Source organism: Hyperolius riggenbachi, chromosome 1 (assembly GCF_040937935.1).
Source record: "Hyperolius riggenbachi isolate aHypRig1 chromosome 1, aHypRig1.pri, whole genome shotgun sequence".
NCBI lineage: Eukaryota > Metazoa > Chordata > Amphibia > Anura > Hyperoliidae > Hyperolius > Hyperolius riggenbachi.
The window spans coordinates 433,005,951-433,027,559 of record NC_090646.1 but is presented as its reverse complement, the minus strand read 5'-3'; the positions used below and the strand labels follow the sequence as shown (position 1 = coordinate 433,027,559).

Here is a 21,609-nt window from a genome sequence, read left to right as displayed (position 1 = left end):
GTCCACATTGTCCATACCCTCCTCTTCCATCTCCTCAAACTCGTCATATGTCATTGTGGGCCACCGCCGTGGAGTAGAGCTCCCCACAACAACCTCTGCGCAGCACACTCCAACGTCGTCTTCCAGATCTTGTCGGCCGACCTCCTGCAATTGCAACCCCTCCTGCCCAAATTGCTCTGGGATTTGGGTTTCCGAGTCCTCTTCGGACTCGCCTTGTATTTCAGTGCGCGGTGCATTTCCCACAGTTAACGGTTGTGAATCCAGGCACAACATTTCTGGCTGTTCCTCCATTGACCTTTGAAAGGTGGAAGTTTGTTGGGCTGGGAATAGCTCCTGCGAATACCCCATTGTGTCCTGAGGTAATTCATCGGACTGGTTATCTGGCAGTTGTGTGCGTGGTGTCGCTGCCGGTTGTGTCAGCTTTGTGCCCACTGGCTCCTTGTAACTGGCTGAGGACTCGGACCTCGTGCGTGATGTGCTGGTGCTGCTTAACCCACTGCTGGACGCTTGAGAGGTCATCCAAGTAATTATCTGGTCCTGTTCTTTTGGATTTGTGAGGGTTGTTGTCCTGGACAACATGGGCGGTATTGAGTGGGTTTTCTTGGGTGCTCCCCTGTGGCCTGTACGTGAACCGTCAGGGGAAACACCTCTTCCCTTGCCCCTCCCTCTTTCACCGGATTTCTTCCTCATTTCACTTATCCTTACAGTACACGCTGACTGGCAGCAGTACAGTGGCAGTACAGAAATGCTATACAGTACCACTATTCCCAGCAGCGACACAGAGCACAATGCTATACAGTGACGGGTGAGCGGTGTACCACTATTCCCAGCAGCGACACAGAGCACAATGCTATACAGTGACGGGTGAGCGGTGTACCACTATTCCCAGCAGCGACACAGAGCACAATGCTATACAGTGGCGAACGAGCGGTGTACCACTATTCCCAGCAGACACAGAACAGTACACAGAATGCTATATAGTGTGGCTGAACGAGCGGTGTACCACTATTCCCAGCAGACACAGAACAGTACACAGAATGCTATATAGTGTGGCTGAACGAGCGGTGTACTACTGTTCCCAGCAGACACAGAACAGTACACAGAATGCTATATAGTGTGGCTGAACGAGCGGTGTACTACTGTTCCCAGCAGACACAGAACAGTACACAGAATGCTATATAGTGTGGCTGAACGAGCGGTGTACTACTGTTCCCAGCAGACACAGAACAGTACACAGAATGCTATATAGTGTGGCTGAACGAGCGGTGTACCACTGTTCCCAGCAGACACAGAACAGTACACAGAATGCTATATAGTGTGGCTGAACGAGCGGTGTACCACTGTTCCCAGCAGACACAGAACAGTACACAGAATGCTATATAGTGTGGCTGAACGAGCGGTGTACCACTATTCCCAGCAGACACAGAACAGTACACAGAATGCTATATAGTGTGGCTGAACGAGCGGTGTACTACTGTTCCCAGCAGACACAGAACAGTACACAGAATGCTATATAGTGTGGCTGAACGAGCGGTGTACTACTGTTCCCAGCAGACACAGAACAGTACACAGAATGCTATATAGTGTGGCTGAACGAGCGGTGTACCACTATTCCCAGCAGACACAGAACAGTACACAGAATGCTATATAGTGTGGCTGAACGAGCAGTGTACTACTGTTCCCAGCAGACACAGAACAGTACACAGAATGCTATATAGTGTGGCTGAACGAGCGGTGTACTACTGTTCCCAGCAGACACAGAACAGTACACAGAATGCTATATAGTGTGGCTGAACGAGCGGTGTACTACTGTTCCCAGCAGACACAGAACAGTACACAGAATGCTATATAGTGTGGCTGAACGAGCGGTGTACTACTGTTCCCAGCAGACACAGAACAGTACACAGAATGCTATATAGTGTGGCTGAACGAGCGGTGTACCACTATTCCCAGCAGACACAGAACAGTACACAGAATGCTATATAGTGTGGCTGAACGAGCGGTGTACTACTGTTCCCAGCAGACACAGAACAGTACACAGAATGCTATATAGTGTGGCTGAACGAGCGGTGTACTACTGTTCCCAGCAGACACAGAACAGTACACAGAATGCTATATAGTGTGGCTGAACGAGCGGTGTACTACTGTTCCCAGCAGACACAGAACAGTACACAGAATGCTATATAGTGTGGCTGAACGAGCGGTGTACCACTGTTCCCAGCAGACACAGAACAGTACACAGAATGCTATATAGTGTGGCTGAACGAGCGGTGTACCACTGTTCCCAGCAGACACAGAACAGTACACAGAATGCTATATAGTGTGGCTGAACGAGCGGTGTACTACTGTTCCCAGCAGTGACACACAATGACTGGGGGGGACCCTGGCTAGCGTGGCTGGAGCGCGAACTACCCTGCCTGCCTACCCAAAGCTAAACCCACAGACAAATGGCGGAGATATGACGTGGTTCGGGTATTTATTTACCCGAACCACGTGACAGTTCGGCCAATCAGAGCGCGTTCGGGTCCGAACCACGTGACCCGTTCGGCCAATCACAGCGCTAGCCGAACGTTCGGGGAACGTTCGGCCATGCGCTCTTAGTTCGGCCATATGGCCGAACGGTTTGGCCGAGCACCGTCAGGTGTTCGGCCGAACTCGAACATCACCCGAACAGGGTGATGTTCTGCAGAACCCGAACAGTGGCGAACACTGTTCGCCCAACACTACTCAGCAGCACTGAAAAGGCTTGGTGTTTCTTTAACAGTTTCACAGCATCAGAGCTTTTGTGCAGCCAAAAATGAGGCTTGGATAAGAAAAACAAAGTTCTATCCCATCAAAGAAAACTGCCCGGGCATTTTTCCCCTGATACTGTGCAAAGCATGATGGGATTTCTGATGATGTTGTTCTCATTGCCTTGCAACTGGGAGGGGTGATCAGGACTCAGGACAGTTGGAACTGTGTCTCATGCTCCCTGTCACCCCCCTTCAACCAAAAAGATGGCTGCCCTCATGAAATCACAAACATTTGCCTGTTCTTTTAAAACAGGGTGGGTAAGAGATTATATTACCTACCTATTTTAATTAACATAACTAATGTAACTTAATGACAGTATGTTTGTTTAGGCTGAAGTTCCTCTTTAAACTGTGCTGTCATGTACCCCTGTAATAGCAGTAGGGTATTGTACCGTGTTAGCCATCAGTAAAAGCAAGAAGTTTTAAATCAGGATGATACCATTTATTGGCTAACTACAAATGAATAAGAATAAACAAGCTTTCGGCCTTGCAGCCTTCGTCAGGTTTACATCCTGTTAGTTTGCAAGCTGGTGGTACAGACAGCTTATATACATGCAACATCAAAAGGGAAAACAGATATTTTTTTCAAGCATAAATACGTCATTAAGATGCCTTAATACAAACAGACCATCTAAATGGGGTAAGATAAGGATCCTTGTTTACTCTACTGCTCACAGACCTGGTATTAGGATTGACCCAGAGGTATCGTAAATTCTTAGTTCACAAGTTCAGCTAGAGTGGCTGAGACAGTTCATATATCATCAATCTCATACCAATATAGAAAGTTGTTGTCCTTATTCAAACCCTTCTGCACAGCTTTGAACCAATTTATAAATTTTGTTTCTGCTATTAATCGGTCACTTGACGTTTTGAAGCCACCCTTCAGGGCAGTGACACGAAGATCATCCGTGCTGTGTCCGTTGGACCGAAAGTGTGTAGCAACTGGGAGTCCAGATTTGGTATCATTAATAGTGTGCCTGTGTCCATTCATACGTTTGCGCAGTGTTTGTCCAGTTTCTCCCGCGTACATAACATTGGGGCATTTAGCACACATGATCAGATATACCAGATTGGTGGACCCACAGGAAAATTTACCTTGTACTCTGTACTCCTGTTGTGAACCTGGTATCGTTACCCTGTCAGTGGAGTAAATGTATGTGCAGGTCCCACATATTTTTTGTCGGCAGGGTGATGTTCCGTTTTGTTGAGGCCTATTCAAAGAGCTCCTGACAATCATTTGTTTTAGATTGTGTGGTTGCCGATATGACAAGAGTGGAGGTTTAGGGAATATCGTTCTCAGTCTGTGATCCTTGTGTAAAATTGGATGAAGTTCCTTAGCAATCCTCCTTAAGATTTCCAGGTGTGGGTTGTAGGTGACAACCAAAGGGACACGTTCCTCTTTCTGGTTTTGCTTATATTTCAGGAGTTCAGTCCTGGGGACGTTGCTGGCTTTCCTGATTTGGGCCTCAGCCATGGGAGGACTGTAACCTTGTTTAATGAAAGTGTTCTTAAGGTGATCCAGGTGCTTGTCTCTGTCCATCCTGTCAGAACAAATCCGGTTGTACCTTATAGCTTGGCTGTAAATTATAGAGTTCTTAATGTGCTTGGGATGAAAACTGTCATATCTTAGGTATGTGGGACGGTCTGTAGGTTTGCGATACACAGAGGTTTGTATGTTGTTACCCCTGATGTATATAGTGGTGTCCAGAAAGTTAATCTCTGTGTGAGAGTAGGTAAGTTTCAATTTGATTGTAGGATGGAAGGCATTGAAGTTCCTGTGGAACTGGAGAAGCTCATCCTCACTTGCGGACCAGATGATTAAAATATCATCAATGAAGCGGAAGTAGGCCAAGGGTTTTATGCCACCTGCATTGAGGTATTCCTCTTGATTTTGGCCATGAATAGATTTGCATACTGTGGAGCGAATCGCGAACCCATTGCCACGCCCATCTGCTGTAAATAGAGGTCCTGTCCAAAACTGAAATAATTATGAGTGAGAATGAATTTGATCAGTCCAGTAATAGGCTTTACAGGTATGCCCTGACCCTGAAGATATTTACGGCAGGCCGCAATACCATCATCATGGGGAATGTTCGTGTACAGGGACTCCACGTCCATCGTGGCCAGTATGGTTCCCTCAGGTACTGGGCCGATGGCTGTCAGTTTGTTCAGGAGGTGGTTGGTATCCTGTAAGTAGCTGGGTCTTTTACAGACAAGAGGTTTCAAGATGTTTTCCAGCCACCCTGAGATGTTCTCTGTAAGAGTTCCGCTCCCTGAGATTATGGGCCTGCCTGGGTTTCCCTCTTTGTGGATCTTGGGAAGCATGTAAAAGCAGGCTGTTCTAGGCTCTTCAGGGATAAGGGTCCTTACATGTAGTCTGATGTTTGCAGGCAATCTGTTAACCATCCTATTAAGTGCCATCCTGTAGCCTTTTGTGGGGTCCCCCTGTAATTTGGCATAGTGAGCGGTGTTGGATAATTGTCTTTGTGCCTCCTGGATGTAGTCACTGGTGTTCATTATGACTATGGCACCACCTTTATCCGCTGGTTTAATAATAATGTCCTTATTCTCCTTAAGGGATCTGATGGCCTGTTGCTCCTGTAGTGTTACGTTCTGGGCCAGTGTCTTTCTTTTACTCAGGATCCTGTCAGAGATTCTGCGTCTGAATTTGTTGATGTATTTATCCAGGGCCGGGTTTTTTCCTTCTTTGGGGGTCCATCTTTTTTTCTTTTTAGATCTGGTGCGTTTTGGTCCATTATCCATTGTATCACAGGCTTCCTTATCATGGTAGTGTTCCTTGAGTCGCAGCTTTCTGAAAAATTCCTCCATATCTCCACAGAGTGCAATCCTGTCTATGGGTCTCGCAGGGCAGAATGACAGGCCTTTGGAGAGTACTGACATTTCAGCTTCAGTAGCCCGATAAGAGGAAAGATTCATTACACCTGTGGGTTGCTCTTTTTCTGCTGCTTGTGCATCCAGACGTCCACTCTTAATTCTAAGTCTCTGAAGTTTTTTCTTTTTGTTGTTAATTAGGAATCTCTGTAGTTTACCATAGAAGGTTTGTAGTTTATCCCATGTATATCCAGTGGGGTCTTCATTCAGAGACAGTTTCAGGCTCTGTATCTCATTCTTTACCCCTGTAAGAGAGCATACAGTATTTGTACGCACAACATCTCAAGAGTCTCTGGTGGCCTCCTGCACCAAGTTATCGATGCTGATCCAAATCTTCCAGTGACCACCGGGTAAAGGAGAGTATGCAAAAAAATATACTGAAAATATCTTGTAACCTCTAAGCCCCTTGGTGGCTGAAAAATACAGAATGTTTGGTTGTCTCTGGGATCAGTTTAGAACAGGTGACAAAATCGGTGAGAAAAGGGCTATGTGTTTCTTTTTTTTTTACAATTATTATTATTATTATTTTATTTGCAAAATGCCAACATCAGCACTGCATAGTATAAAGTAGCAGTAACAAATTATAAACTCACATAGATAGCAAGCACAAAGTGCAGAGTTGTGCTCACATTTCAAGAGGAATAAGAGCACTATAAGTACAACCTTATTCAAAGTATAACTATTATGGCCCATATCCAATTCACTTTTTCTCCTGAGTTGTCTCCTAGGTGATATTTTCACACCTTGTCATAAAATACTTTTTAAACCCCCAGCAAGCAAGAAAATATACAAAATAATTTTAATACTACTTTTTCACTAACTTTTAAGTACTTTTTCAATTGTAAAATGCTGAAACATTTTAACTTCTTGCCGCTCTAGGCCAATTGGCGTGAATGCGGCGGCACCCCCAGGACCACTCCACGCAGATTGGCGTGAATGGCTTTCTATGGGGCTTGCAGGAGAGCGCCTATCTCCGCTCTGATGACGGAGCTCCGCCTTCAGTCTTCCAGAGGCAGTTAGACGGCGAATAAAAATATATACAAAAAATAAAAATAAAATAGACACTGGAGGAGTGATTAGACCCCACCAACAGAAAGCTCTGTTGGTGGGGAGAAAGGGGGGGGGGGAATCACTTGTGTGTTGACATGTGCGGCCCTGCAGCAAGGCCTTAAAGAGAACCAGAGACGAAGCACCCTCATGTATTTTATTACATTTATCAGTGGGAACATGACAGTAAACACCTACCCTGCTTTTTTAGTTTTATTCTTCTCTGCCTAATCTGTCTGTTATCAGCTGTGATAAGAATCTCCGACTGAGCATTCAGTGTAGGTTTGACCTGGAATTATTACAGCTGAGTCAGTCTTCTGTGGAGTCTTTTCAAGCCCAAGCCTGTCCCCTCCTGGCTCAGCTTTCCTGCTTTGCATGCTTAGAGCTCCGATGACATGAGAGGGGCTGCTGCAGCCGAGAAAGAAGCTCTAAAACAGACAAGTGCATCTGTGTGCACTGTGCAGCCAGTCATTATCTACTGTATGCAGTTTAATTTCTATGAGAGACACTTCCTACAGGCAGCCACACAGCATGCCAGAATAATAAAGTTGAAAGCACACAGATAAAAGGCTGCAGCAGCCCTGCTTGTCTATAGTCTCATAGAGGCTAGACCAGGCATGGGCAAACTCGGCCCTCCAGCTGTTACGGAACTACAAGTCCCACAATGCATTTGCCTTCATGAGTCATGACTGTGGCTGTCAGACTCCTGCAATGCATTGTGGGACTTGTAGTTCCTTAACAGCTGGAGAGCCAAGTTTGCCCATGCCTGGGCTAGACAGCACATCCAGAACAGCTTATAACCTGGAAGCAGAAGGGATATGAGCCTGCAGCCATATTGGATTTTTCCTGGAGCAATAATGGATAAAAAACACTCAAAAAGGTACACTAGAGCAGCGAAATTATCAGGTAGAGCATTTATTCTTTACTAGCTATCAACTGATATGTTTATTTTGTGTGAATCGTTCATCTCTGGTTCCCTTTAAAGCTGCAGTGGCCCAATTTAGTAAAAAATGGCCTGGTCACTAGTCTCCTAGTAGATAACGCAGGAGAAAAAGTTAATTGCACATGGGCCCATGTGTTCACACTTCTTTTGTGCAGCACAGGACAAAAATATCAAACCAAAAAAATACTGTAATACATATGCTATGCCCATCTTGGTCTTCTTGGTCAATTGCCATTTGTTTTTAGTCTTTTATACAAATTATGGAATTATTACATTTAAATTCCATACATATAATGAAAAGAAAAATGAAAATCCTTGCACTTTGTGGATATTTGAATTTAGTGCTTAAACATGAAATGATATTACATATGTAATTACATGTAGAAATCTGCTTGCAATAAACATCCACAAGTTACAGTATAGTTTGGAAACCTTAGCTTGAATGTTGAACCACAAATATCTCCTCGTGAGACTGATCCAATTATGTATTTTCCATAATGTGTGTTTTACTCCTTGGCCTCAACATGAAGCCATCAACCCTGCATTTTCAAGGGAAAGACAACACTGGGATCTTTATGGTCTTCATAGCTTTAGTGATACTGTTGTGGGTTCTATACGCCTTTACATTACTTGCTGCTCCCTGCTGGAATAAGCAATCTGATTGCCTCAAAATGGTGGAGCCCATGGCAACCACATCAAACAACATTTTAAATATAGGGATAGAATAATTTACTAGATGTAATGAAATGAGTGCTGGGCCAATTTTTGTCTCTGATTTAATTGTAGGTTTAAACAAAGCAAAATAATAATATTAACTGTTTTTCTTTCCTTTGGAAATAACTGATAAACTCTGATAAATAGCATGTTACTAGGCTGACTGTGGTTGTAAACTATGGCTCAAATGCAAAGATTTTATTGCATTTCAGTTTTGTATCATATAGAAAAGTTAGAAAAATGTGGGAGGTTTTACACTTGTCTGTATCCCGATTAGAGATTTTGAGCCTTATTTAATTAACTCCTCCTAGGAGATAATTTTTCATCTGTTTTTTAAAATAACTTTTTAAACATTTTGCAACTGAAAAAGCACCAAAAAGTAGGTGAAAAGTAATATTAAAATTATTTTGAGCATTTTCTTGCTTGCTGGTGGTTCAAAAGGTACAGTATTTTATTAAAGTGGGGCAGCACGGTGGCATAGTGGTTAGCGCTCTCGCCTTGAAGCACTGGGTCCCCGGTTCGTATCCCAGCCAGGTCAACATCTGCACAGAGTTTGTATGTTCTCCCTGTGTCTGTGTGGGTTTCCTCCAGGCACTCCAGTTTCCTCCCACATCCCAAAAACATACAGATAAGTTAATTGGCTCCCCCCTAAAAAATTTACCCTAGTCTACAATACATACACTACACAATACATACGTAGACATAGGACTCTGGTAGGGATTAGATTGTGAGCTCCTTTGAGGGACAGTTAGTGACTAGATGATATACTATGTACAGCGCTGCGGAAGATGTCGGCACTATATAAATACTAAATAATAATAATAATAAAAGTGTACCAGAGAAGAAACATTTAAAAAAATTCAAACATACCTGGGGCTTCCTCCAGCCCCCTCGGTGCCGCCCTCCACCTCCTGGATCTTTGGTATTGGGTACCGGTATCTTCAGCTAGACAGCACATGAGCAGTGCGGATTTGCGCGCTACCCCGTCTCGCTTCCACGGCCAGGAGAGTTCTGAGCCTGCGCAGTAGTACTGCACCTGCATAGAAAGCTCCTGGCGCTGGGAGTGTGCGGGAAAGGGGGGAAGACGTGCGCAGATGGGCCACGCATGCACAGAAAGCCCCAACTGGCCAAGATACCAGGACTCATTACCAAAGATCCAGGAGGTGGAAGACGGAGCCGAGGGAGCGATCAGGCCGGAGGGGGCTGGAGGAAGCTCCAGGTATGTATGAATTTTCTTTAATGTTTTGTCTCTGGTTTACTTCAAGAAGGGCCCATATTCAATTCCCTTTTTTTCCTATGCTTTCTCCTAAGTGAAATTTTCACACTATCGATAAAATGCCCTTTAAGCTATCAGCAAGCAATAAAATAATAAGAGTAATTTTAACAATACTTTTTAAATAACAGAGTACTATAATTTTTAAGAGAAGATGAAAAATTAAAATAGAAGAAAAAGCTTAGGAGATAAAGTGAATTGAATAAGCTGTAAGGTGTGAAAAATATCATCTAGGAGAAAAAGTTAATTGCATGTGAGCTTTTCTCTCACTTCCTGTCCTCCTTCATGAGCCAACGTGGCTATAACATGGGAACTGGTGTCTCCCCAGGCCAGGAAATGAATGATGACAATAAATTACTTTTAAAAAATGGGTAGACGGGAAGTGAGGGAAATTCTCACAAATAAGGACACCAGACAGCAACAAACCCCCAAAATAGGTCCCAGAACAATGATCCCTCTGGAGTTAAAGAGGAACTTTAAAGTGGAAATTAACTCACCCCCAGTGTGAAACTCATGGCAGTTTTGTCAGAGAAAACCCAGTTTTCAGAGAGAAAAAAAGTCCTGAAGCCAATAGAAATCCATCTGAAAAGGTGAAACGCTTCCCACTCAGTGTAGGGTAGGCCTAATTAAAATTCTTTTGATGCACAGCCTTGTGGGTAATGACATCACATGTACCTCATTCCTGATTTGCATATGCTGATATTAAAAAATCAATATCTCAGCACTCATAGCGCTAACACACTCCACATTTTGAGGGTAGGGAGAGGACCCCAAAAACTACCTCTGTGTCAAATTGCAGCCCCCAGCCCCGCTGGTTGACAAGATAGTTTTGATATACCCCATATGAGGAACCAGTAGGCTGGGGGGGGGGGGGTAGTTCAAGGGGTCCCCCCTCCCTACCATCAAAATTTGGAGTATGTAGGAACATTGAGTTCTGATATATCAAGCCTTAAATATCAGTAGCATGATATAATACTGTAGACACAGGAGGATCAGACACAAGATTAAACACAGCACTGGCATAGCAGCCTACTGTAAAGTAGATAAATTGCACAAATAGCAGAAAAAAACCCTGCTTCATACTGAAAATCGTGGCAAAAGTTTCCCACAATTGCGTGTACAATTCTCATTCAGGGAATGAAATTTGCTCCGTGAATGAATATTGTACATAGAATTATGGCAAAATAGCAGGGATTTTTCTACTATTTTCAGTGTGAAACAGGGCCCAAAGCGATCTGGATACACTTGCATATCTACATAGGGAAAAAGGGAATTTAAAAAAATCTCTAGCTCAGCATGCCAGTAGTAAACATGATTCCTCCCATGCTGCATGAGGCACTTTTTCTACACGACACGGACAAGGTAAGAGGATTTTTTTTCTTTTTTATTTCCTCATAACACAGTCTCTTTTCCTTTGTTTTGTAAAACAGTTCCTCTTTAACCTCCCTGGCGGTCTATTAACCTCCTACCCTCTTTGATCGCCTCTGGCGATCAGGAAATCCCGTTCAAAGAACGGGATTTCCTGGAGGGCTTCCCCCGTCGCCATGGCGGGATGACGTCACCGACGTCATGACGTCTAAGGGAGTCCCGATCCACCCCTCAGCGCTGCCTGGTGCTGATAGCGCAGGGGTCTGGGCTCTGCGGCGACGCGGATAGCGGCGAATCGGCGCGGGGCGGCGGCGATCGGTGTGCTCACGCAGCTAGCAAAGTGCTAGCTGCGTGCAGCAAAAAAAAAAAAATTTGCGCAAATTGGCCCAGCAGGGCCTGAGAAAACCTCCTGCGCGGGTTACCGCCAGGAAGGTTAACTATAAGGTTGTTACGGCTGAAAATGTCCTCTAAATATGTTTAATTTCATGCTGAAAACCAAGGATGAGTGCAAAACAGATACAAATATTTGCACATGTAAACAAAGGTTCAAATTTGGGTGCAGTAAAGTGTTGAAGTGTTATCATGGGATCAACAACCAATCCTTACATTTTTCTGGTTTATATGGTTGAAGGTAAGGAAGTTTGTAACAATTTGTGCTATTAACTAATTTATGCTTAGCTAAATCCAAATTCTTGGAAATAGGTCTTCTTCCATTTAGTAGCTGGAAACATATATAGAAATACATTCTATATTCTAACACTGCCATAATATCCCCATCTGACCCAATGTACAGTAGAACTCTACTGTCAGATATATACATTATAATATGGTTGTGTACCATATATACAACCATATAATGAAGTATTTTGCCTCGCGTCTTATAGCACACAAACACTACTGAAATGGAAAGAGGCGATGTGCAAGCGCTCTTTTGTTTCTAACTTAGGGAAATACATTTTAATGAACTACATATTGATCACAGCTATATAAAACATGTCTTATTTTATTTTCATGCAAAAGCCTCTGCTTTATTTGTCATTCGATATAAGTCAAGACATTCGCCGTTAACCAATATCTTGAGAGCCAAAGACTTATAGTTGACTGTAAGTGAGGCACAGCTGATTTATTCCACTTATTAAGTATTTCTACTAGCAGGTACAAGGTGATAAATGATTTTTTCATGGAAGCCTTAAAGTTGATGGCTCGTGTTGCAATAGATTTATGTCATTTTTCCAAACAGACAAAGTGAAGCTTGAGTAAACTTGCTATCCTTAATTTAAATTGTACATATCAGATTTGAGATGATTTTCTTCTGGGCTTCAGTCCAGACCACAAAGATCTAGCACCACTTCTCATAGACAAATGCTGTAGGTCTCCTCTGTCCAAAGTTCAGACATGTCAGAACATTACAGGGAAAGATTGTTATGTTTCTATTAAACAGTGTATTATACAAATGCCTCCTCCTTTTATAGTTAACTACTCAGGTACGTAAATGCCCCACACCACATTCATTTAAAATAACAGATTTCCTAAATATACATTTTTAAGGGTTGGAACAGGCCTGTCATTACAAGTCAAAACTGTTAAGTATGATCAGACTTCAATATTTCAGGGAGCATTCATGGGAAGTTTACTTTGCTGTGTTTCCTCTTAGCCTGTCAGCTGAGACAGTTACCTCGCAGAGAGATGCAGTTTCTCAACATTTCTTTGTTTGCACAAGAGAAGTACATTTTGTTCTGACTTTAATGTAAGCAAGAAGTGACCCTAAAGTTATTTAACTGTTCACATCAGAACATGATTTGAACTACTGTTAATCAGGGCAGTAATTCATTCAGTATTTTGTTTTACTTAAAACTATTTTTCTGTTGCAAAGTTTAAGACGGAACTGAAATAAACTAAAAAAAAAAAAAAAGACTTTCACTTACCTGGGGCTTCTGTCAGCCCCCTGAAGCCTCCCTGTGCCCGTGCCATCTCTGAACGATTCTTTGGTCCCCCGCCATGGCTCCATTTCTTGACCGCAAGTTGCTGTCTACTGCGCCTGCGCGGCCCTGCCCGCGCACGTCCTTGTTCGCGTTCCTCTCTCTGGGAGCGTGAATTAGGACGCGCGGGGCAAGGCGCAGTGGTCGTCAACTTGTAAGTTCGGCAGTCAAGAAACGGAGCCACTGCGGGGGACCAGAGGATCATTCAGAGACAGCGCGTGCACAGGTTGGCTGCAGGGGGCTGGCAGAAGCCCCAGGTAAGTGAAAGTCTTTTTTTTTAGATCATATTTCAGTTCTGCTTTAAGTTTACCATACTATTTTGTGTAAATGCAATTGTTTTATCAAATCACCTGTTTTGTCACATGATTGTTCTGCTTAACCACTTCACCACTGAGGGGTTTTACCCCCTGAGCACCAGAGCAATTTTCACCTTTCAGCGCTCCTTCCATTCATTCGTCTATAACTTTATCATTACTTATCGCAATGAAATGAACTATATCTTGTTTTTTCCGCCACCAATTAGGCTTTCTTTAGGTGGGACATTATGCCAAGAATTATTTTTTTCTAAATGTGTTTTAATGGGAAAATAGGAAAAATGTGGGGAAAAAAATAATTATTTTTCAGTTTTCGGCCATTATAGTTTTTAAATAATGCATGCTACTGTAATTAAAACCCATGAAACGTATTTGCCCTTTTGTCCCGGTTATAAAACCATTTAAATTATGTCCCTATCACAATGTTTGGCGCCAATATTTTATTTGGAAATAAAGGTGCATTTTTTTCATTTTTGCGTCCATCCCTAATTACAAGCCCATAGTTTATAAAGTAACAGTGTTATACCCTCTTGACATAAATATTTAAAAAGTTCAGTCCCTAAGGTAACTATTTATGTATTTTTTTTAATTGTAAATTTTTTAATTTTTTTTTAATTACAAAAAAAATAATAATTGGGGAGTGTGGGAGGTAATGAGTTAATTTTATGTGTAAAAGTCATTTATTTGTATGTGAAAAATGTGTAGGGTGTAGTTTACTATTTGGCCACAAGATGGCCACAGTAACTTTTTGTTTTAATGCGACCTCCAAGCTTCCTTCCGGAAGCTTGGAGGAAGTATAAGGAGGCTGGACACGTGAGTTTTTTCTCACAATGATCGCGCTGCCCATAGGAGAGCAGCTGATCATTGCGGGGCTTAGATCAACGAACGGGAATGGATTTTCCCGTTCATTGATCTCTGGGCGAGCGGGCGGCGGCGTGTTTACTGGCGGCGGGCGGCGTGTTTACGAGCGGGAGCGCGGGCAGCGTCGGGAACGCGGAAAGTACGTGTTTCTCCGTCCCTGGTTGTTAAAGGATGGAAAAAGGGGCGGAGAAATACGTACGCGCGGGGGTAAAGTGGTTAAGGCAGATTGGCCCCGATTCAATTTACTTTTTCTCCTAGGAGATAATTGTTCATCTTCTGTTTAAAATAACTTTTTAGCACTCTGTCATTGAAAAAGTACTACAAAGTAGGTAAAAAAGTACTGTCAAAATTTCTTGCAAGCTGGTGGCTTGAAAAGCATTTTATTGTTAAGATGTTTTAATATCACCTAGGAGAAAACGTGAATTAGGCCCATTGTGAGATGCAAGCTTTAGATCAGGCCCACCAAATGACAAGATTTAAAAGAAACAGGTGTAGGAAATTATAAATATATAGAATATGCTTTTTGAATACATGGATTGAGGAGATAAAAAATAATCAAATAGTTTCAGAAAATGTTTTTTTCTTTTAATAAAACAATTTTGTAACATTTAGAGTTATCAGTGCCATTATATTTAACATTCCATGTTGAAAAACAATTCCAAAATGATATAGTAATATAACAGTGTTCCATTCTCTACATGGTTCTAGATCTCAGACAAGATTCAATTTAAACAGCTAGAAAGCACACAAAATATTTAACATTTTACCAGCAAGTTAAAGACAAAACTCAAAATACATTGGAGATACAATAAGAAAATAGAAATAAAATATTTCACTTTAACATCAAATATTAAAACACGGAATCTGCATCAACATGATGCAATGAGGTCCATTTAAGTAAACATCCATTTGATGCTTTACCTTGTTTAAATAACAGTAAACGTGAAAAACTTAGAAGCTCAGTCTATTTGAACTAAGGCACTAAAGTACACATTGCTGGATAAACCTCAGCATTTTGTGATGGCCACTGCTCACTGATATCGTTTAGCATTCTGTCGTGGCAGATTCCTACAGGACTAAAGCCTGTCTTTTGTGGTCTGTGCCTCAGGATGCTGCTTTCTCTACTCCCCTCTCCATAGAACAGCACACACTGCTCAGTCTTAGCCAAACAATATGTCTCTACTGCACTGGAAAATCATTATTATCCAATCCCTTTTTCTGAGTGGGGCAGGTGTTAATTTATTGTTTAGATGGCTCTCTGCTACTGACAAGTGCAAAACATTTTTTTATACCTTAACACGGTTAGTTAGGAGGTCTGTATTCACCAAATTAAACCTCGCAGACAATTAGCGGAGACTTAAAACACTGCTATTCAGCTTCATCCTTCAGCTGGATCACTCCTTAGCATAATAATAACAAATGTCTGGACCCCCAGATGTATTTCAGGTTGGATGTTTGCAATCAGTCCAAGCTTGAAGATTATGGATACTGAATGCACCCAGATTTGGGGATCCTTTTGCATGCAGGAGAGGCCATGCCTATTAATATTCCAATCGAGATAGCAGTGCCAGCAGAGTCCACTTGTAACCTCCACAGGACCTTAAAGATAAGCAGAGTACAAGAGGGGAGCCCTCATAGCGAATATCGCTTTATCACAACACCCTTGTGCTCAAAAGGTAGTGCTGCAATGATCAAAGCTATCACCAATAGGATAGGAGGATAACGCACTCCCCCCCCCCCCCTGGTTTCCCCTTCTCACCAGATCACTGCTTGGTATATAGCGTATCAAATCCCATAAGACAGCCTGTGGAGGTTACAAGTGGACTCTGCTGGTGCTGCTATCACGATTGGAATACTTTGGGAACATTTTCTCCTTTATAGTGTGCTGCCTGGAGTAGTGGTGTTAACAGGACATCATTTGATAAGCATGCCCATTAATAAACTCCATGCTTTTAGCATTGTTTTGTTTGTGCTAAGGACACGTTGACTTTTAATATGCATAATATTAACATTCATTTAAAAAAAATCTATAAAAATATAAAGTGAGAAATGCAGGTTGAAGCCATATGGAATGTGAAAAGTGTACCTGAAGGCAATTTAGGATAAAAAGTTAAGATACTTATCTCAGTAAAGGGACGCCTCGGAATAATCCAGAGGCTTTCCCCATACCCCCCCTTGAGCTCACCCTTCCAGCACTGGGGCTTGTGAAATAGGTTTGTGTGGCTGCACTCCCATCCATAACCAAGAATGGCGCCAATGCACAGACGCAAGACGACCTACGTCTGCATAGTAGCAAGGAGCTGCTTGTGCATGGCTTTTCCCTCGGTGCTACTGCGCTGGACGTCACAGATAGGAGCACTGCCAAAAAGAAAAGGGTCCTGGCAACCAGCAGTGGGCTCAAGAAGGATCAGAAAAGCCTCTGGAAGAACCAGAGGCTCCTCTCCACTGAGGTAAGTATCCAACTTTTTGCTTTCTTAAAGTCACAGGTTTGCTTTAAGGAAAAGCTTAGGTTTACCCCTAGTTAAACAATCACGTAAGAGAAAAATAAAGATCTGATCCTTCTAGTTATTGGTTCTGGTGGTGCCTGCTCAGTAAAACATAACTAGATCATAAAACTGGACAGCAGGCAACTGCATGGCGTATGGGTATTTTCACCCTAGCAGCAGCATTCATAGAATAATACATTAAGGGAGTCTTTACTGTGATCCAGAGCAGGGGTTCCCCCAACCCTGTCCTCAAGTACCATCAACAGTGCATGTTTTGTGGAAATCCACACAGGTAGTTAATCAACTCTGCTGAGAAACTAATTATCTCACCTGTGAATGTTTGTGGCTTTCTGCAAAACATGCACTGTTGGTGGTACTTGAGGACAGGGTAGGTAAGTCCTGATCTAGTAAATAAATTCCACTGTAGCTATCAAATACAGAGCACGTTTTTTTCTCTGATCATCCTGGAGTTCAAATGGGTTTGTTCCATATCTGTCACTTTCTCTTTATACTGTTGTAGCATAAAAATTCTTTATATTTTACTTTTCTCACAAAGCTGCTGCAGAGAAAATGACACTGGAAATCCAACGAATGTTTACACTGTGGAGCAATGAACTAAAATATAATTTATTTAAAAACAAATATAAGTGTGATTTTTTCTTCAAATATTGGGATGATATGTCCATGATAAACTTTATAATAGCAGAAAGGAGAAATTGCAGCAACACTGGAACAGCATGGATTAAGAGTGAAGGTGAGTATAATACTTTTTTTTGCTGTTACACTGCTGACTATGGAGAGAGAAAAAGGAATCTCTGTGTAGCACAGAGTGGCTGTAGGAATGGAGAAAGCTAACCAGGAGTAAAGGAAACACAAACTAACTACTGGTAACTGTATTATTAATTATCCAGTCAAGTTGGCCTACTTGGCCACATGGGATTATCCTTACAATACCTTAATTAAGGAGGATCCCAAAATCTGTCCAGTGATGACTTGATGCCTATACAGACCCTCCTACTTTTGGTAAGGCTTTTATTGTTGTCTGTGTTCGCTTACTTCCTCTGTCAGAGACACAGCAGGAAATTAGGTGAAATCTCTGTGTAGAGAGGAAAAATTTGAACCTTGTTTGTTGGCCCAAAGACGAGCACCTTATTGGGAGGTTTATCCCCCACTCTTGTATTTACCTAACTTTTTGTCCAATTATTCTTCATGTTGCCGGATAAAACAGTGCCTGGAGTTCCAATTATAATGGAGAGTGCTATAACACTAGGTTTGGTTACAATTATGACTAATTAATAGAAAAGGAATGTGTCGGCACCTGAAGATATGTGAATGTTGGTGTCACAAGAAATCCCAGGGCCCTTGGATCAGTCCACATCTTTTCCCAGCTACAGAACTCCACACAATGTGCTTAGCAGTTGATGAAAGTGACACAGCAAGTTTTGTAGAGAGTAATGGAGGCTTCCAAAAACCTAAGTTGCTGATCTCTATAGTAGTTGCAGGTAAAAGACATTGGGTACATCACAATAGTAGGGCGCTCAGGCAGGTAGGTGGCAAGGAAAAAACGTACTGAACAGCTGACAGCTGTTTCCCGTACAAAAAAAAAACGCTTGTTCACACCCAATAATTGGTAACGGGCGCTCTGGGATTGAGATGTACCCAATGTCTTATCTGCAACTACAATAAAGAACCACCACACAGGTTGGTGCTGGCCTCCATTACTCTCTACAAAACATGATTATGACTATACTTTTCTTTCTTATCTTCAAACTATTTTCATGCTATAAAATCTTAAATAACAGATCTGCTTCAAAGAACTATTAAACAAATACAACATTTATCCTGTTCTGCTGTACAGAATACACTACGCCTGCACCCAAATGAGAGCTGCCCATTGCTATGAGAACCCCCACAAACCACACAACTGGCAGCCTGGTTACAGCTGCTGAAGTACCTCTGAATCTTAAGTCTATTATATTGTATGTAATGGTATACAAAGGGAATGGGGCTTGTGAGGTTTCCGTTTCCTACACATAGTAGTGAGAAACATCCTTGAACATTATTAAGAGAATTAGAAGAAGATTTCCAGATACCCCAGCAGGTGCAGCCCAGGTCCAGTTGTGGTGAGACATGGCCACAGACATCAGCAGCTCCAAAGCAGAAACTGCCACAGATGTTTCTGCACAGCCAAAAGGATACATTTATGTCATATAATAAAATTATTATCCATAAAAAAGAAAATCTAAACAATTATAAGAATTTTAGCATTGTTTAGATAATAGGTAAAAATATTTTGCTATAGTTTTCCTATACTAACATCTCAGTTAACTCACCTTTTTTTTTTTTTTTTTTGCGTTGCTTCCCCATTTAAGCAAACACAGTTAATAACACGCAGCTTAGCTGCTGCTGGGTAGGAATTGGAGTTTCTGTGATTCTTTTCATAGCTGAATTTGACAGCCATGATAACCATCTTAAATTGTAAACATTAATGATCTGTTGATTTACCTGGAGATGGGGAATCAGTGTGGTCTGTCTTATTTTTCTTCCATAAAAATTTTTTGTTGCTTACCCAAAGTGAATCATTCCAGTCATCTTTCTTAGCTACTGAGGGCAAAACAGAAGTCTCACAAACTTTTTCAATAACAGATAAGTCTGTAAGCCTGTTGATACTTTCATCACTTTGGTCGCTGAGAATATCCCAGAAATCTTTAGCACGGCGATCAGGTTTGGCAGTACTCAAATCGCATGGAGATCTTACTGGTAAGGGAGCTGAGCGACGATTAGTTGAATTACTAAAGAGATCGTCAAGAATGGATGTATCACCAAGCAAGTCACCGACGGTGTTTGGTGCATTTCTAACTATTTTGTCTTTTGAACTTTCTTTTTGTGCCACCTTGCTGGTGTGGTCAGAAGGCATACATGCATGTGGTTCTGTCATCATATAATCCCTACACTCCCTCTCTTGAGCAGGGCTATGATGCTTGTTTACATTCTCTCTGACAGAAGACATGTCATTTTTCTTGTGATGTTTGAGGTTATTTTGTAATATTTCTGAATGGCTCTTTCTAAAATGATCGGGTTCCTCTAAAGTTTTCTCAGATGAATCAGCTTTTTTCCGTCTTTTTTTTATTCTGATTTCACTATCAGTGATCTTGCAAACGATACGCTTTTTTTCTTCAGGCTGTGGGACTTGCACTGGGTAGAGGGTTTTCACTTCAGCATGTTGACTGGCATAGAAATCTTGAAGCATGCTTTGACGTATGTGTGACTGGACACCCAAGATATGATGCGCGAGCTGTTCAGCTGTATCCATCTTGAAATATGACACCATTTGCTCAAAATGTCTCCTGAAAAATCAAAAATACACACTAGGCATTTAATATTGACAGTTACATTTACACTGGATGCATAAACTACATTAACTGAGTACTGTTTCAAACATTCCACTGAACAAGTGCTTATTTCTATATTTTATGAGTGCCATATTTGGACAGTGGAACTGTATGATATGACTAGACCAGGGCAGTGACCATGGACTGGCAGTTAATGCAAGTGCAATAAACGTGGTTGGGATTTATGCCAGCAATTGTTCTCACTGGCTGTGTTTTAGACTACATTCCGAAAAACATTATCTTTACAATCTGCAAGCATATGCATTCCACACAGAATACCGTTTATAGTACGTACTGTGATGCAGCTTTATTAACATACTGTGGGACACACCTTTCTGCACTATGTGCATGCTTGCAATACAACTAATAAAGCATTTAAATGCATGCCCCCCTAACAACTGCGCAAGCAAATTGAGGAGCAGGTCCACAGGGTTTTGAAGTTCCAAAGCATTTTTTATTCCAAACGTATAATTGCTGTACAATCGTTTTGAAGATATGCAGGGCCTCCTATCTCAGTGTGTGAGCAGCAAACAGTAGAAAAACACCAATAGCCCTGGTTCATTTAAAATTCAAGATGTGGTTGGGGGTGGATCCACAGTATGATGCCAGCATGATGACAATTTCCTACCAAAATCATTAAAATACTCCTTGATTAACAATACTGTAATTTCCATCACTGATATAATACAAAGTACTTTTCTCTTGAAAATGCTACCCATCTTTTTTGTTTAATGATAGGGTTATTGGCGTTTTGGTACAGTTTGCTGTTGTCAGACAGAGGAAGAGGACATGGGCACCCTCAAAATAATCATCTGTACAGTGACTATGCGTTTCCTGACATACTGAGCTTTCACTCTGTGGTAAAATGTAATAAATGCCTGGAAAAAATAAAAATATATAAAAAGTGTTCTGTAGCACCCCAAGGAAACTCTCACAGATAACAAATAAGAGTTGATAAGGCTCTGTGGCTAAAGTTGTACGCCAGCCCAATGACTGTCACCTGTGGAGATCAGGATTTGATCCCTCAGGTGACAGTTCAGAGTCGAGTACTGCATAGATGGGCCACAGAAGGGTCACTAGGCTACAGGGTGTTGTTGCTATGGAGAGGGGAGAAGGGAAGAGGCACAGCGCACAATAAAGATTGACTTCCTGCAGGCAGGAAAAGGAAGGGAATAATTAACTTTTAGATACAAAATGAGACTTCTGATATCACAATATAAAATTCTTGTGAAAACATGTTGTTCAACCTCAAAACTATGCCACCCTTCTGATGGAGAAACAACACAAAGATTACCCAGCAAGAAGATTCAGGCAAAACAAAAAAATCCCAAAGAGAAATGACTCAAAGTCCGTGCCATGGAATATTTTGCCGCTTTACAAATCAATAATGATGAAGTGTTTCAATTTCTACAGTTCATGTATTAGGCCTCGTTCAGACTATACGCGCTGCCGTGCGCATTTTGGCAGCGCGTATAGTGTGCGACACGCAAGAACGGTAGAAGGGCATAGACAGCCCTTCTACCGTTCCCATCATATGCGCTGCGTGGC

General features: G+C 42.0%; 1 protein-coding gene across 2 annotated transcripts in view; it reads right to left on the bottom strand.

The window, feature by feature from the left end:
* Positions 1-21,609, bottom strand: part of ERCC6L2 (ERCC excision repair 6 like 2) — a 289,432-nt gene that overhangs the window by 109,539 nt on the left and 158,284 nt on the right. The window contains exon 20 of one of the 2 annotated variants that reach the window (XM_068237461.1): positions 19,175-20,016. In XM_068237461.1, the coding sequence (XP_068093562.1) occupies positions 19,175-20,016 (842 nt within the window). Of the gene's footprint in view, positions 1-15,925; positions 20,017-21,609 lie in introns of those variants that run through there. The other variant, XM_068237451.1, reaches the window with a different exon arrangement.